Source organism: Oncorhynchus tshawytscha, linkage group LG22, assembly GCF_018296145.1.
Source record: "Oncorhynchus tshawytscha isolate Ot180627B linkage group LG22, Otsh_v2.0, whole genome shotgun sequence".
NCBI lineage: Eukaryota > Metazoa > Chordata > Actinopteri > Salmoniformes > Salmonidae > Oncorhynchus > Oncorhynchus tshawytscha.
The window spans coordinates 22528251-22543819 of NC_056450.1; the positions used below are offsets into that span (position 1 = coordinate 22528251).

General features: G+C 46.1%; 1 protein-coding gene across 5 annotated transcripts in view; it reads right to left on the reverse strand.

The window, feature by feature from the left end:
* LOC112222093 (protein SOGA1) overlaps window positions 1-15569 on the reverse strand; it is a 73818-nt gene extending 58249 nt beyond the window's left edge. For 3 of the 5 annotated variants that reach the window (XM_024384699.2, XM_024384697.2, XM_024384698.2), the window contains exons 1-3: window positions 14291-15569; window positions 11208-11432; window positions 3899-4057 (exon numbers count right to left, since the gene is read on the reverse strand). In XM_024384699.2, coding sequence (XP_024240467.1) covers window positions 3899-4057; window positions 11208-11432; window positions 14291-15202 — 1296 coding nt within the window. In that variant the 5' untranslated portion in view covers window positions 15203-15569. The remainder of the gene's footprint in view (window positions 1-3898; window positions 4058-11207; window positions 11433-14290) is intronic. The other 2 variants (XM_024384695.2, XM_024384696.2) reach the window with 2 other exon arrangements.

Consider the following 15569-nt stretch of genomic DNA (forward strand, 5'->3'; position numbering starts at 1 on the left):
CAAATTTACACTGTTCTGGGGTAATGAGAGTCCACAAATCACACTGTTCTGGGGTAATGAGAGCCCACAAATCACACTGTTCTGGGGTAATGAGAGCCCACAAATCACACTGTTCTGGGGTAATGAGAGCCCACAAATCACACTGTTCTGGGGTAATAAGAGCCCACAAATAAACACTGTTCTGGGGTGATGAGAGCCCACAAAAAAACACTGTTCTGGGGTAATGAGAGCCCACGAATAAACACTGTTCTGGGGTAATGAGAGCCCACAAATAAACACTGTTCTGGGGTAATGAGAGCCCACAAATCACACTGTTCTGGGGTAATGGGAGCCCACAAAATCACACTGTTCTGGGGTGATGAGAGCCCACAAATAAAGACTGTTCTGGGGTAATGAGAGCCCACAAATAAACACTGTTCTGGGGTAATGAGAGCCCACGAATAAACCCTGTTCTGGGGTAATGAGAGCCCACGAATAAACACTGTTCTGGGGTAATGAGAGCCCACAAATCACACTGTTCTGGGGTAATGAGAGCCCACAAAATCACACTGTTCTGGGGTGATGAGAGCCCACAAATAAAGACTGTTCTGGGGTAATGAGAGCCCACAAATAAACACTGTTCTGGGGTAATGAGAGCCCACGAATAAACCCTGTTCTGGGGTAATGAGAGCCCACGAATAAACCCTGTTCTGGGGTAATGAGAGCCCACGAATAAACACTGTTCTGGGGTAATGCAAGCCCACAAATCACACTGTTCTGGGTTAATGCGAGCCCACAAATCACACTGTTCTGGGGTGATGAGAGTCCACAAATCACACTGTTCTGGGGTGATGAGAGTCCACAAATCACACTGTTCTGGGGTGATGAGAGCCCACAAAATCACACTGTTCTGGGGTGATGAGAGCCCACAAATCACACTGTTCTGGGGTGATGAGAACCCACAAAATCACACTGTTCTGGGGTGATGAGAGCCCACAAATAAACACTGTTCTGGGGTAATGAGAGCCCACAAATAAACACTGTTCTGGGGTGATGAGAGCCCACAAATAAACACTGTTCTGGGGTGATGAGAGCCCACAAATAAACACTGTTCTGGGGTGATGAGAGCCCACAAATAAACACTGTTCTGGGGTGATGAGAGCCCACAAATAAACACTGTTCTGGGGTAATGAGAGCCCACAAATAAACACTGTTCTGGGGTGATGAGAGCCCACAAATAAACACTGTTCTGGGGTGATGAGAGCCCACAAATAAACACTGTTCTGGGGTGATGAGAGCCCACAAATAAACACACCAGTAAACAGAAAACTGCCCAGTCTGCCCACAACCTCCAAGAAAGAGAGAGAGACTGGTGGAGAACAAGAGAGAGAGACTGGGAGTGAAAGTGAGAGAGAGGTAGTGAGAATGAGAAAAAGAAACAGAGGGAAACCAAGTTAAAGAGAGAGAAAGGAGGGAAATATGCCCTGTGGAATTTCTTCACCTTCAGAGGGTCAAAAAAGCTGGAATGGGAATCAATGCTCTTGGAATGAGAGGGGGAATGAGCAGGGATAGGAGATAATAACTTCATCAGCAGTGTTCTGTGTCTCTTTTGGAAAGGGAAGGGGTTGCAATCATTCCACTTTCCTTTGTCCATTTTTGTGCAATCTCTGCTTATCAAACATGTGTCTGGTCATAGTAGTGCAGTAGAACCAGGCAGCCAAAACCACTCAAATGTATCTAATCATCATCGAGAGAGAGCTGTCCTAACTTAGCCTCAGCGGTTCCCCGACTCCCCTACTCTTGACCCAAAACTATTTAAATTGGTTTAGAAGTGTGGATGGTTGATGCATTATAGTCCATTTACATGATGAAAGACTGAGAGCCTAAAATGTTTTTTAAACAGATTGTCTAATATCACAGGAGGCAGACCCCAATGGGTCACAGCAGCAGAACCCAATGGGCTAGCCAGGCAAAGCAGCTTGTCTAATATCACAGGAGGCAGATCAACTAGCAGCAGAACCCAATGGGCTAGCCAGGCAAAGCAGCTGGTCTAATATCACAGGAGGCAGATCAACTAGCAGCAGAACCCAATGGGCTAGCCAGGCAAAGCAGCTGGTCTAATATCACAGGAGGCAGATCAACTAGCAGCAGAACCCAATGGGCTAGCCAGGCAAAGCAGCTGGTCTAATATCACAGGAGGCAGATCAACTAGCAGCAGAACCCAATGGGCTAGCCAGGCAAAGCAGCTGGTCTAATATCACAGGAGGCAGATCAACTAGCAGCAGAACCCAATGGGCTAGCCAGGCAAAGCAGCTGGTCTAATATCACAGGAGGCAGATCAACTAGCAGCAGAACCCAATGGGCTAGCCAGGCAAAGCAGCTGGTCTAATATCACAGGAGGCAGATCAACTAGCAGCAGAACCCAATGGGCTAGCCAGGCAAAGCAGCTGGTCTAATATCACAGGAGGCAGATCAACTAGCAGCAGAACCCAATGGGCTAGCCAGGCAAAGCAGCTGGTCTAATATCACAGGAGGCAGATCAACTAGCAGCAGAACCCAATGGGCTAGCCAGGCAAAGCAGCTGGTCTAATATCACAGGAGGCAGATCAACTAGCAGCAGAACCCAATGGGCTAGCCAGGCAAAGCAGCTGGTCGACCTCAATACTACAGCAGCATCACTTACACACCCAGACAGGAGCCACAGAATACCAATCAATTATTTACAAACCTCCTTTTATTACCTTTATACACATGTCTGTGATTCTCTCTCTCTCTCTCTCTCTCTCTCCCTCTCCCCCTCTCTCCCTCTCTCCCGACCGACCGACCGACCGACAGCCAGTCAGCCAGTCAGTCAGCCAGTCAGTCAGTCAGTCAGTCAGTCAGTCAGTCAGTCAGTCAGTCAGTCAGTGAGAGAGTTTGTTTCACAGTCAGCAAGACAGCCAGCCAGCTACCCAGCCAGCCAGCCCCGGTTCTGAGAGCTTGGCCAAGGCTACGGTCAGTTATCAGCCCCCCTCCCTGCTCTCCTCTCATCCATAAAGGGACGGCAGGAGAGAGGGGCCTCCTTTTGTCCACTCCAGATTAGTTAACACAGAGGGAGGGCAGAGATTGAGAGAAGAGGACATTTGATTTCTCCTGAGAGCATTAACTGAGCATAACACAATATCTGTAGAGAGTAAAGAGTGTTTTTAACGGAAGCTTTTATGAGGATAGAAAGACTTGCACAAAGCAGCTTCCTCCCACGGTTTTCTATTCAACTCTGTCCAGTAAACATACCGCCCAATGGTTAGCAGTCCAAACAAAAACACAACTCTCTATAAAAAAAACTCAAATCGCCCACTTCTTCATTCTACACAACATAGTGGACAACATAGCATGGTGGTTCAGTCTGACCATGTATGAGGTCCCAAACTTCAACGTTTTTTATTCCAAGCCCGGTGAATTTATATGGACCATTGAAGAAAGCCTACTTAACCTAGCCATCTCAACACAGTGTAACCTATAGCCAAACCCAGCTAAACCCAGTCCAGCTAGACAAAGCCGTGGTCAACCCAACCGAGCCCAGCCAAACCAAACTCAGCCCGGCAGTACATCATGTCTTACCTCTCAACACGCCCCGACCATAGTAAACCCAGCTCAGCCCAATCCGACCCCTCCCAGCCTGGCAATCCACCATGTCTTACCTCTCAACACACCCCGACCATAGTAAACCCAGCTCAGCCCAATCCCACCCCTCCCAGCCTGGCAGTCCACCATGTCTTACCTCTCAACACGCCCGACCATAGTAAACCCAGCTCAGCCCAATCCCACCCCTCCCAGCCTGGCAGTCCACCATGTCTTACCTCTCAACACGCCCCGACCATAGTAAACCCAGCTCAGCCCAATCCCACCCCTCCCAGCCTGGCAGTCCACCATGTCTTACCTCTCGTTGCTTCTCCATCTCAGCCTGCAGGACCTGCTTGGCCACCTCTAGGTCCTGGAGCCTGACCCTCAGCTCCTCGTTCTCCTGCTCCAGACGACCCCTCTTCTTCTCCACAGAGTCCAACTCGTTGTGCAGCCGGATGGACACGTCTTTAGCCACCTGACGTCCAAAGGAGGAGAGAAGAGAGAGAAGACATGAGGGAGGGTGGTCAGCATCAGTATGATCCACATGCCATGATCCAGAGTCACCCTAAAGGACTAAATGAGTCATACTATAAATGCCCTATAAAGCCTTCACACTGTAAAAAGTCCTTTATTTAAAGTATGACCACATATACAGTGCCTTGCAAAAGTATTCGGCCCCCTTGAACTTTGCGACCTTTTGCCACATTTCAGGCTTCAAACATAAAGATATAAAACTGCATTTTTTTTGTGAAGAATCAACAACAAGTGGGACACAATCATGAAGTGGAACGACATTTATTGGATATTTGAAACTTTTTTAACAAATCAAAAACTGAAAAATTGGGCGTGCAAAATTATTCAGCCCCTTTACTTTCAGTGCAGCAAACTCTCTCCAGAAGTTCTGTGAGGATCTCTGAATGATCCAATGTTGACCTAAATGACTAATGATGATAAATACAATCCACCTGTGTGTAATCAATCATTATTTGGATAGTATGACCCAGCATTATCACTATGTGTAGGAGTGGAGCAGAGAGCAGCTCTGAGATGATCATGTGTTGACATGTCGCTACAGAACAAGACTGTTATAACCGGCTGATCTTCTTAAAAGGCCCAATGCACCCGTTTCTAACTCATTATCAAATCATCTCTGGGTGACAATTAAGTACCTCACTGGGATTGTTTTCAATGAAAAGGGTCCAAATGAAATAAAAAATGCTTCTTAGCGAAGGGAATTTCTCAAGCAACAACTTTGCTAAGACTGTCTGGTAGTGGTCTGAGTGGGGAGGGACAAACTGAAAACTAGCTGTTATTGGAACTCTTTCTTATTGGTCTGTTAACTAATTTACCGCCTGGCGATGTCACCAGGCAGGCCAAAACTCAGGCGGTCTTTTCAAACAGCTCTTACACTGAAAGGGCATTATCATAATTTTCACAATTTCATATTATTACTCCAACTTCATAGTGTGGAAATATATATAAAACCCAGGAAAATCACATTTTTGACTGCACTGGCCCTTTAAAGTTGTGTTCCTCTGAGCGGTTGGAAGGCCATTAAACACAGTTAGGGATAAACACAGACACTACCCAGATGAGTGTATGATTTTCTGTTGGGCCAACAACAACATAAGGTGCAGATTTGATCATAACAAAGAACCGTGTGTGTGTGTGTGTGTGTGTGTGTGTGTGTGTGTGTGTGTGTGTGTGTGTGTATGTGACTGTATATCACAGGGCACTATAACAGGTGGTTCAATCCAAAAGCAAATCCAACTGCCTGGTTCTAATTGTTTATATGGAAAGGAGGTGACATGTCAAGGGTGCATATTCATACGATAGATGGGAAACATATCCAAAACATTTGAGTGGATTGTCATCTTTATGTCAAATGTCCTGGAAACAGTTTATATTGAAAATGTAAACAGAATGATACAAGGCACATTATTATTATTTCATTTTCACCCATACTCTATATTTGTCTCCCTCTTTGCATCTACATAGCATGAGATGGGAGTCTATTGGTATAGGATGGTACAGTGCTGATCTCATTGAATGAGGAAGGGGGTGACAGGAAACAGGGCCTGTGTGTGTGTGTGTGTGTGTGTGTGTGTGTGTGTGTGTGCATTGGGGGATTCTCTCTGCCCCTGAATCAGAGCCAATGTGCAGCTGGGAACCACAATGCCCCTCTGTGCTGCCCACTCTGAGCTGAACTGCCCAGTTCACCACCACGCTCTAATTAATTTTTCGCACTCTCTCCTACGTATCTCCCTTTGTGTGTTGCTTGGCTGTTTTTAATGCTGTCCTTAACTTTTAAAGAAGGAAAACAACAGAGACAGAGACAATATATTATTTACAAACCACATTTGTATTCACCTTTATACACACACAAATCTGTGATTATCTTTCTCTCTCTTTCCTTATACTTCTTTGCCTCTCCCTCTCTGCCCTCTCCTCTCCGTACTGTAGAAGGGAGAAGGGGGACAGGCGGGGAGACGGACTGCATGGTCAAATCAATGCCTCTTTCATTAGCGTTCTGGGAGGTTTCCAGGCTCTGTTTTTAGACTTTGATGCTTTATGGTGATTGGGCCCCATTGGCAGTAAACAGCAGCCTTTATTAATGGCCTGTTAACTTAACACACATTCAATGAGAGGACTCTCCCTCTCGCAGTTAAGCTCCTTTCCATACACTGCTTTGTCTGCCTGCACCTCCCAATAAATATAATGCTTTGATATGTAAAGAGAAAAAACACCTCGAGTCCCTCTTAGGTACAGATCTAGGATCAGCTTGCTCTCTCCCAATCTTAACCTTAACCAATAGTTGGAAAAAATCACCGTCTAGGGTCACCCAACGAGCGGTTTTAGCATTGGTGAGAGAGGCCCCAGCTGGCACTAGAGGATGTGACAGGCATACAGTCAGTGTGTATGTAGGGGGGAGTGACTGGTACATTATGGTCAAGTCTCAGCCTTCAAACATCTATCAGCCAGCCCTCCTACCTATACACTTGAGATGCCCTCTATTCTCTGTGATCCACTGGACAGAGTCAGACAAAATCAAAAGGAGACATTTAACCATCAAAAGGGTGTCTTTCATGTATTTTTGTGTGTGTGTGTGTATGTATGTGTGTGTGTGTCTACATGCGCGTATGTGTATTTGCATGCATGCGTGCATTAGAGTGTGTGTGTGTGTGTGCTTGCTGAAGCAGATCCCTGTTCGCTCTCTGATCCTGCCTGTCAGCATTGTCACAGCTAGAACTGTTCCTCACACTGCCGTTTTCCAAAGACTTCCCTGTACATTTTATCATCAGGGTTTTGCATGTTGGCAGTAAGCGCAGGATGGGGGAGTGTGTAAAGCATTGGCCATGGCTACGTCACAAATGGCAGCCTATTCCGTATGTAGTGAACTACTTTTGAACAGGGCTCATAGGGTTCTGCTCAAAAGTAGAGCACTATTTAGGGAATAGGCTGCCATTTGCAATGTTGCCAACTTGATTAGCTGATGCCTTACTGACTTTACTGTAAAGTATGTCTTAAAGAGATATTGTATTTTCTACTTTAATGAGCTAAGAAAGTGCTTACAAATGAGAGCATACTCTAGGAAAGCATTGAGTATATACTATATAGAGTATATACTATAAATCTTAGCTATTTAAATGATGATGGGATCCAGTATTGCAGTATCAGCGAACAGGCTCACCCAACTGGTGCACTTTTATGTACCTATCATCTAGTTGTTATCCTTTCTGTTGCAGCCTCCAGAAACAGAGAATAGTACATCTTCTTCCATTCTGTGTATATATAAAAAGGCTCCCCAGCTGTTAAAGAGCCAACCTCTGCACGACAGTTGTTTAGTGGTTACAGTATAATCCACATTGTGGGCATCCCACACACGCTCCTGCTAGTGCCGTGCTGAGCAGGCAGCAGGCACAGGGATCAACAACACTTCCTGGAACTCCATGAGCAAGCCAATCGGCTCTCTGAACGGGAGCCTGCCTGGCTGACACATGGAGACGGTTTCTATGTGTATGGTATCTCCAGGATGCTGCTCTTACTGCTGCCCAGCTGTTATCTGCAGTCCTTTGTAGCTCAGTTGATAGAGCACGGCGCTTGTAACATCAGGGTAGTATGTTTGATTCCCGGGACCACCCATATGTAAAATCCATGTACGCATGACTCTAAGTTGCTTTGGATAAAAGTGTCTGCTAAATGGCATATATGATTTATTTGTCTGCTGCTGAGAGAGGGATGGAGAGAGGGAAAGTGGAGAGAGAGAGAGGGAATCCACCCTCATCTCCCTATCTCACTAACCTCTCCTTTCCCTCCCTATATGCTAAGCAATATTGTGCTGCTATTTGTATTGATTTGGCCAAAGCTTTTGATACGGTAGACCATTCCATTCTTGTGGACCGGGTAAGGAGTATTGGTGTCTCTGAGGGGTCTTTGGGCTGATTTGCTAACTACCTCTCTCAAAGAGTGCAGTGCATAAAGTCAGAAAATCTGCTGTCTCAGCCACATCCTGTCACCAAGGGAGTACAGCAAGGCTCGATCCTAGGCCCCACGCTCTTCTCAATTTACATCAACAGCATAGCTCAGGTAGTAGGAAGCTCTCTCACCCATTTATATGCAGATGATACAGTCTTATACTCAGTTTGCCCCTCCCCGGATTTTGTGTTAGGCCCCACGCTCTACAACAAAGCTTTCTTAGTGTGCAACAAGCTTTCGCTACCCTTAACCTTGTTCTGAACACCTCCAAAACAAAGGTCATGTGGTTTGGTAAGAACAATGCCCCTCCCCCCACCGGTGTTATTCCTACCTCTGAGGGTTTAGAGCTTGAGGTAGTCACCTCATACAAGTACTTGGAAGTATGGCTAGACGGTGCAATGTCCTTCTCTCAGCACATATAAAAGCTGCAGGCTAAAGTTAAATCTAGACTTTGTTTCCTCTATCATAATCACTCCTCTTTCACCCCAGCTGCCAAACTAACCCTGATTCAGATGACCATCCTACCCATGCTAGATTACGGAGACATAATTTATAGATCGGTAGGTAAGGGTGCTCTCGAGCGGCTAGATGTTCTTTACTATTTGGCCATCAGATTTGCCACCAATGCTCCTTATAGGACACATCACTGCACTCTGTACTCCTCTGTAATCTGGTCATCTCTGTATAGATGTCGCAAGACACACTGGTTGATGCTTATTTCTAAAACCCTTCTAAGCCTCACTCCCCCCTACCTGAGATATCTACTGCAGCCCTCATCCCCCACATACTGTACAACACCCATTCTGTCAGTCACATTCTGTTAAAGGTCCTCAAAACACACACATCCCTGGGTCGCTCCTCTCCTCTAGCGACTGGTACGAGCTGCAACAAACACTCAAACTGGACAGTTTTATCTCAAACTCTTCATTCAAAGACTCAATCATGGACACTCTTACTGACAGTTGTGGCTGCTTTGTGTGATGTATTGTTGTCTCTACCTTCCTGACCTTTGTGCTGTTGTCTGTACCCAATAATGTTTGTACCATGTTTTCTGCTGCTACCATGTTGTGTTGCTACTATACCATGTTGTTGTTATGTTGTGTTGCTACAATGCTATGTTGTTGTCGTAGGTCTCTCTTTATTTAGTGTTATGTTGTCTCTCTTGTTGTGATGTGTTTTGTCCTATATTTATATTGTTATATATATATTTATATTATATTTAAAAAAAATGTTTTTATCCCAAGCCCCCCATCCCCGCAGGAGGCCTTTTGCCTTTTGGTAGGCCATCATTGTAAATAAGAATTTGTTCTTAACTGACTTGCCTAGTTAAATAAAGGTTCAATAAAAAATGGAATTAAAATAAAATATGCAACTTGTCTATTGCTATGAGTACATGGAATCTCAGCCCACACATCCTGTATATGTGAAGCTCAGAAGGGAAGGATATGGTATCTTTCACACCTGAGCCAAGTAAACAGTGAAGCTAGCTAGCTGCCTTGAAGAAAAACCACTGACCCAGACAGTGTAATGCAAGACTAATTCCATATCCTACTGGACATTCTTGGAGCAAATACTGTATTTCCCTTAGTGTATATCCCATTGACATTGTGGTAGACCTCACTGTTTTCTATTTCCTGTATCAGACCCAGATGTTTCATAGCTCTGGAATTATGACAGTGGGTCAGAGAGGCCAGAAAATGACCAGGGGTATCCCATGACCATCTCCAGATATCACACACATGTGAAAACTGTATGCATGCAAGGGTACACACCCCTTCCCACAGCCTTATCAACTTACAGTATGTTATTTTATGTGATGTTGGTTGAGTACTATGTGACTAATTAAGACTGAGTATTTTTTTGGTCTAAAGAACCTTCCCCAATGTGTTGAAACAACTTGTATCCACTGAATGTAACATAGCGTGCTAGTGTTCAAGTTAAAGAGGGTTTACAGTGGCTGGTACAGGACAGGTCTCAAATATCACTAGGAATACATATAGCCTAAATCCTCTAAAACATGTGACACACATTTCCTTCCCCAGTGCTTGGTTTGATGCTTGATTAACCCCTACTGTCAGAGAACAAAGCCAGCCTCACTGTTCAGATGAATTCAGTTTGAAATGAGTCGGGAGGGCATGGGAGTGTTTAAACCCAATTTGAGGGAACAAGGGAACATTTGACCTGGTGTAGTTGGTAGCTAGAGGAAACAATCAGGTATGTGTTGAGAGACTGGGCTGTTTAGGAATACGGAGAGAGAGATGGCGGAGAGCAGAGGCCGCCGGGGTCACATCCCTGTGGTTTGTTTTTGGTTTCCTGTGTTAACAGCCTTTTTTGACTGGCTTCCCCCGGCCTGGAGAGCCTTGCGCCCTCCCGCTGTGCCCCGATTGGCTGCTGAGGACCTAACTCGGGAGCCAGACCAATTCCTTATCCCCCAGAGTCAGCACAGAAACACCGCTCAGAGGCATAATATTTTGATTGCCAGAAAGAAGGGGTGCTTTTCTTCCCGTTTCTTTCTCTCTCTTTTTTTAAAGATACACAACTGGACCGTCTTTAATGAGGGACAGCGGCCAGCCTTCGGGGATGACATCATCACCCTCCACTCTCCTCTCCCCCTCTCTTCCCCGATTTCTGAGAAAGACCTCATTGTGCTACTGTCACATGGAAATGGTTCACAAACAGCTGTGAATTTGGGATGTGTAACCATAGCCTCAGGTCAGTAGGAAGACCCACAACCAGAAATGTCTCTCCTAACAAGAAATCCCATCAATGGTTTGTGAATGGATGCATTTAAAGCCAAATGTAACTTTTGTCCTATGATCTGTTATCCCCCTATCTTTGAAGTTTCCAGAAGTTGAAACATCTTTGAAGTTTCCAGAAGTTGAAACATCTTTGAAGTTTCCAGAAGTTGAAACATCTTTGAAGTTTCCAGTCTGTGAACACCTAAATGCTAGCGATTTACCCAATGATCAGTATCTCTTCAAGTTTCTGTTTGTGTTGCTAACATATGAATTATGCATTGGCCTGTACACACGCATACACACACACATGCCCACACACACCACCTTAGCTGTCCATCGAAGTCGATGATGACAGACACACCCCACCCTTACAAAGACAGTTCCATCCAGATTTTCTCCCTCTCCCCTCACCTTGACGTCCTGCTCCAGGGTCCGGATGAGCTCCCCGTCTACCTGTCCCGTCTGGGCCACGCGGAGGCTGCGTCTCTCGGCCTTGCGGAGGCGGTACTGCAGGATGCGGCAGGTCTTGTTGGCCTGCTCAAACTGTTGCCTCAGCTCCTGCAGCTGGTACACATCCTCCTCCATGTACATATCCCTCATCTCCAACATCTCAGAGCGCAGCTCCTCCATCTCATCCTGGGGAAAGAGGGGGGAAGGATGGAGGAGAGAGGATGGGGGAAGGATGGAGGAGAGAGGATGGGGGAAGGATGGAGGAGAGGATGGGGGAAGGATGGAGGAGAGGGGAAGGATGGGGAGGAGGTGGGGGAAGGATGGAGGAGAGGTGGGGGAAGGATGGAGGAGAGAGGAGGGGGAAGGATGGAGGAGAGAGGAGGGGGAAGGATGGAGGAGGAGGGGGAAGGATGGAGGAGAGAGGAGGGGGAAGGATGGAGGAGAGAGGAGGGGGAAGGATGGAGGAGAGAGGAGGGGGAAGGATGGAGGAGAGAGGAGGGGGAAGGATGGAGGAGAGAGGATGGGGGAAGGATGGAGGAGAGAGGATGGGGGAAGGATGGAGGAGAGAGGGGGGGGAAGGATGGAGGAGAGGGGATGGATGGAGGAGAGGGGATGGGGGAAGGATGGAGGAGAGAGGAGGGGGAAGGATAGAGGAGAGAGGAAGGATGGAGGAGAGGATGGGCGAAGGATAGAGGAGAGTGGAGGGGGAAGGATGGAGGAGAGCGGAGGGGGGAAGGATGGAGGAGAGAAGAGGGGTGAGAATAGTTGGAAATGCTTACCTACCATATACAGGGTCTTGATGAGCCAATCATTATACTCATTCTAATCATTAATGTACAGTATATGTCAGCATCTGATCAGTCATCAACACCATCATTGTCACTGTCTCCTTGGCAGGATGTGTATCTTCCTCTCAGAATTATTAACAATGCTATATAACAACCCCATCATAACTGGTAGTCTACATAACCAGTCTAGGGGTAAACCCCTACAGAACACTGAGATTAATACAGAACTGAACTTTTCCCAGCTGACAAATACCTGAATAATAACAATGTTATGATTTATGATTTATTTCAAACACAAAAAGCCTTAGGGGCTTAACCTGGCATTACCTACTACTACTTACATAACAACACAGTGTGCAGTTTGAGAGGCATTAGCCCAAATCCCTCAACCCCCCTGACAACGGGATAGTGATAAGGCAGATCAAATATTTATAAGGGTGGTGGTGGATGAAATGTGTAGTAGTAGTAGTAGTAAATAGAAGCATTTTATTGCATGGCTAATGTGCGGAGGGCTGCCGTGCAGCGCACTCTGATAGAAGACAGGGGAATGTGGGTCAACCACTGCAGAGCTCGTCACTAGTGCAGCCCGGTACAAACAATGATGTGTGGAATGAGGACAGTAGGCACACTCGACTGCAGCATCTGCACGAGGCAGGCTACCTCCAGAAAACAGCTGCAATAGTCCGACAGGTGTGTAGAGGACCTGAGAACAGAAGCAGGGGATGAATGAATGCAGCGGTGGAGGTCTGGTACTACTATGGCTGCACGCATGACCTGATTTTTATGCCGAATTAGACTGACTAATAAAAAAAAAAAGGATGTGGCTCCCCATGGCTGTCTGTGGTAATCGGCAGGTAGCCTAGTGGTTGGAGCGTTGGACTAGTAACCGAAAGGTTAGAAGATCGAATCCCCAGACAGACAAGGTAAAAATCTGCCGTTCTGCCCCTGAACAAGGCAGTTAACCCACTGTTCCACCAGGGATGTCATTGAAAATAAGAACTTGTTCTTAACGGACTTGCCTAGTAAAATAAATATCAATCAGTCAACTGGATTTGATGATCATGGGCAGCAATCAATCAAAAAATCTAGCATGATTGTGGAAGTGTGCATGACTGTCCTAGTGAACCTTTGGTGGACTTTTGATCTTAGATGGCCACCACATAGTAGCCTAGGGAGGCCTATGTATACCATAATAATCATCATTCTAATTCTAAAGAAAGAAAATGTGCTTAAGGTAACCTAGAAGTTGATTGGATAACCCGTTGTCATGGCGCGCCTCTGCACACAGGCCTGTAGGATAATTCAATGAATTATTAAGCTCCCCCACTGAGGCAGTCTCCGTGACGTGTGGCAATGATATTGGATGATAAAATACAATTAGTCAAGCTGTCTTAACCATGTCACTGTAATCATCCCGTGCGTAACGGATGAGCCCCTGAAACCACCTCCAACCACCTCTGATGTGTTGGGAATTCACTAACCACCTGACCATCATCAGCTGAGAAAACATTGGGTTTATATTCTGAGATAACACTGACCACCCTAAGTCGCTGTGCCTTCAAAGGGTGGTATTTTGTTGTTGTTTTTGGACAAGAGTGAGGATGAGTTAACAATCTTGCCCTTAAGAAGTTGTTGGCTATGTGGCCCATTTGGGTTTGCCCTGATTTTTTAAACTTGAAGTTCAGACCAGTAATTATGCGTGATATTTTATGCAAATGAGTCTATTTTTTTTGGGTGATCCAATGAAAACAGTAGTTCGGCTCCATCTCTTAAATCTGCATTCAGCAGTTGAAACAACAACAAAGTGAACTCCCCGCCCCGTTTCAGTACCTATTGAAGGCTGGGGCTGAACAAATGTAACCACTTTCAAATTCACAGACAAAGATATGGTTGCAAGTACTGACCATCCAAAATTATAGTTTTGACCATGCATAGTCCATGTTTTAAACATGTTTTGAGGCCATATAGTGTTTGTTTACAAACACTGGAGTAAAACAAGCTTATATTTTGGGTTGTCTGTGGGACTATGACAGTTGAACTAAGCTCATGGGGCATTTCTAAGTTATTTTCTTCAAGAATCAATTAGTACAATATCATTCATTTATACGTAGAAAATGTAGGTAGCAACTACAGATTGCCCCTTGAACAGAACAGTTCTTGGAGACTAGGGTTTTGTTGTTGTTTTCTTTCACAAATGAGAGCAATCTGAGGGAGGCATTTCTGTAGTTGAAGAACATCTGGAAAACATATGCTTACTTTTAGGTAATCGTTCTCTGATCTCAGTTCCTCAATTTCTCTGACAAATTCTTCATGCATGCCATCCATGAACTCTTCCGTCAGGTCGGAGAAAGCTAGGGATGTGCTGGCAGGCACCCGGCTGTCGAACGAGGTGAGAGACCGTTCATCCCCGGGAGAAATGCTCCCCCCTACGGTCTCCACTCCCAGGGAGATTCGGTCCTTATCCACTGGGGTCTTGGCGTGATGGTCACCACGACTACCCCTATCCGGTGGCCCATGTCCGCAGTTACTGCTTGGTTTATCGCCATCAAGACCCTCGCCTCGGTTGTTGGATTCGGTGTCACTACTCAGAGCGTCCGTGGATAGTTTATTCTCCTCCGAGGCACAATCGGAGAGCTCGGAACTGCTATCCGTTGACGAACGTTTGCCCGCAGCGCAACCGGAGTCTTTGCTCTGGTCGTCGGAGGCGTTGCTCGCATCGGACACCTTCCTCCGAACACCTTTCATCGATTTACTGCTGCTCTTCTGGGCACTGGCTACCGATACCGTGGATTTTCCCGTCAGTTTTCCTTTCTCAGATTTCGTCTCTTTCCCGCTAACCGGACTACGCCTGGACACCCGGCTGCCTAAATGTATGGATCCTGGTTTAACGCTCAGTGTTGGTGTACCGATTCCTCCACGGATCTTGGTGAGGGACCATCCAGGCACATCCTTGGGTCTGGCGGGTGATGGAGCCCGATTATTTTTTTTCTTTGCGTTGACTTGAATGGGCTGCACTACGGGCTGTTGCTCGAACTGGTGCTGTTGTTGAGGCTTCGCCTGCCCGCTGTCGGCGCTCTCCGTCCCGCTTTCCATTTTGTGCCTGTGTCTCCTTTCCTTCGGCGAGACAAAGTGAGTTGGCGAATTAACATCCGCCTTTGTCTTTGTCATTCATTCCGCTTTGACAACTACAGAAAAACAGAAATGAAACCCCTATCAGAAAAGGCAGAAGAAGTCGAGCTTTTATCTCACAACTGCAAACAAATAAACTACAGCAATCCCTATTAAACCGGATTTAACAGCGCATAGAGATGGAAACGGCAAATTAGGCTACAATAACATAACACGCTGTAGGCCTAATGATGTTTTATGGTTAATTCCGTTTAGGTTTTGGCACATCTTCTACTCATATTGCACTAACATATGCAACTCTATCTCGCCGGAGTGGTTCGAAGTGGTAGAAACAGAGTGGAAGTGTGCTCGCGAGTTTTTTTCTCCGCCCAGCTTTAGCGGTTCTGTCTGTGGCGAATCGCTGTCT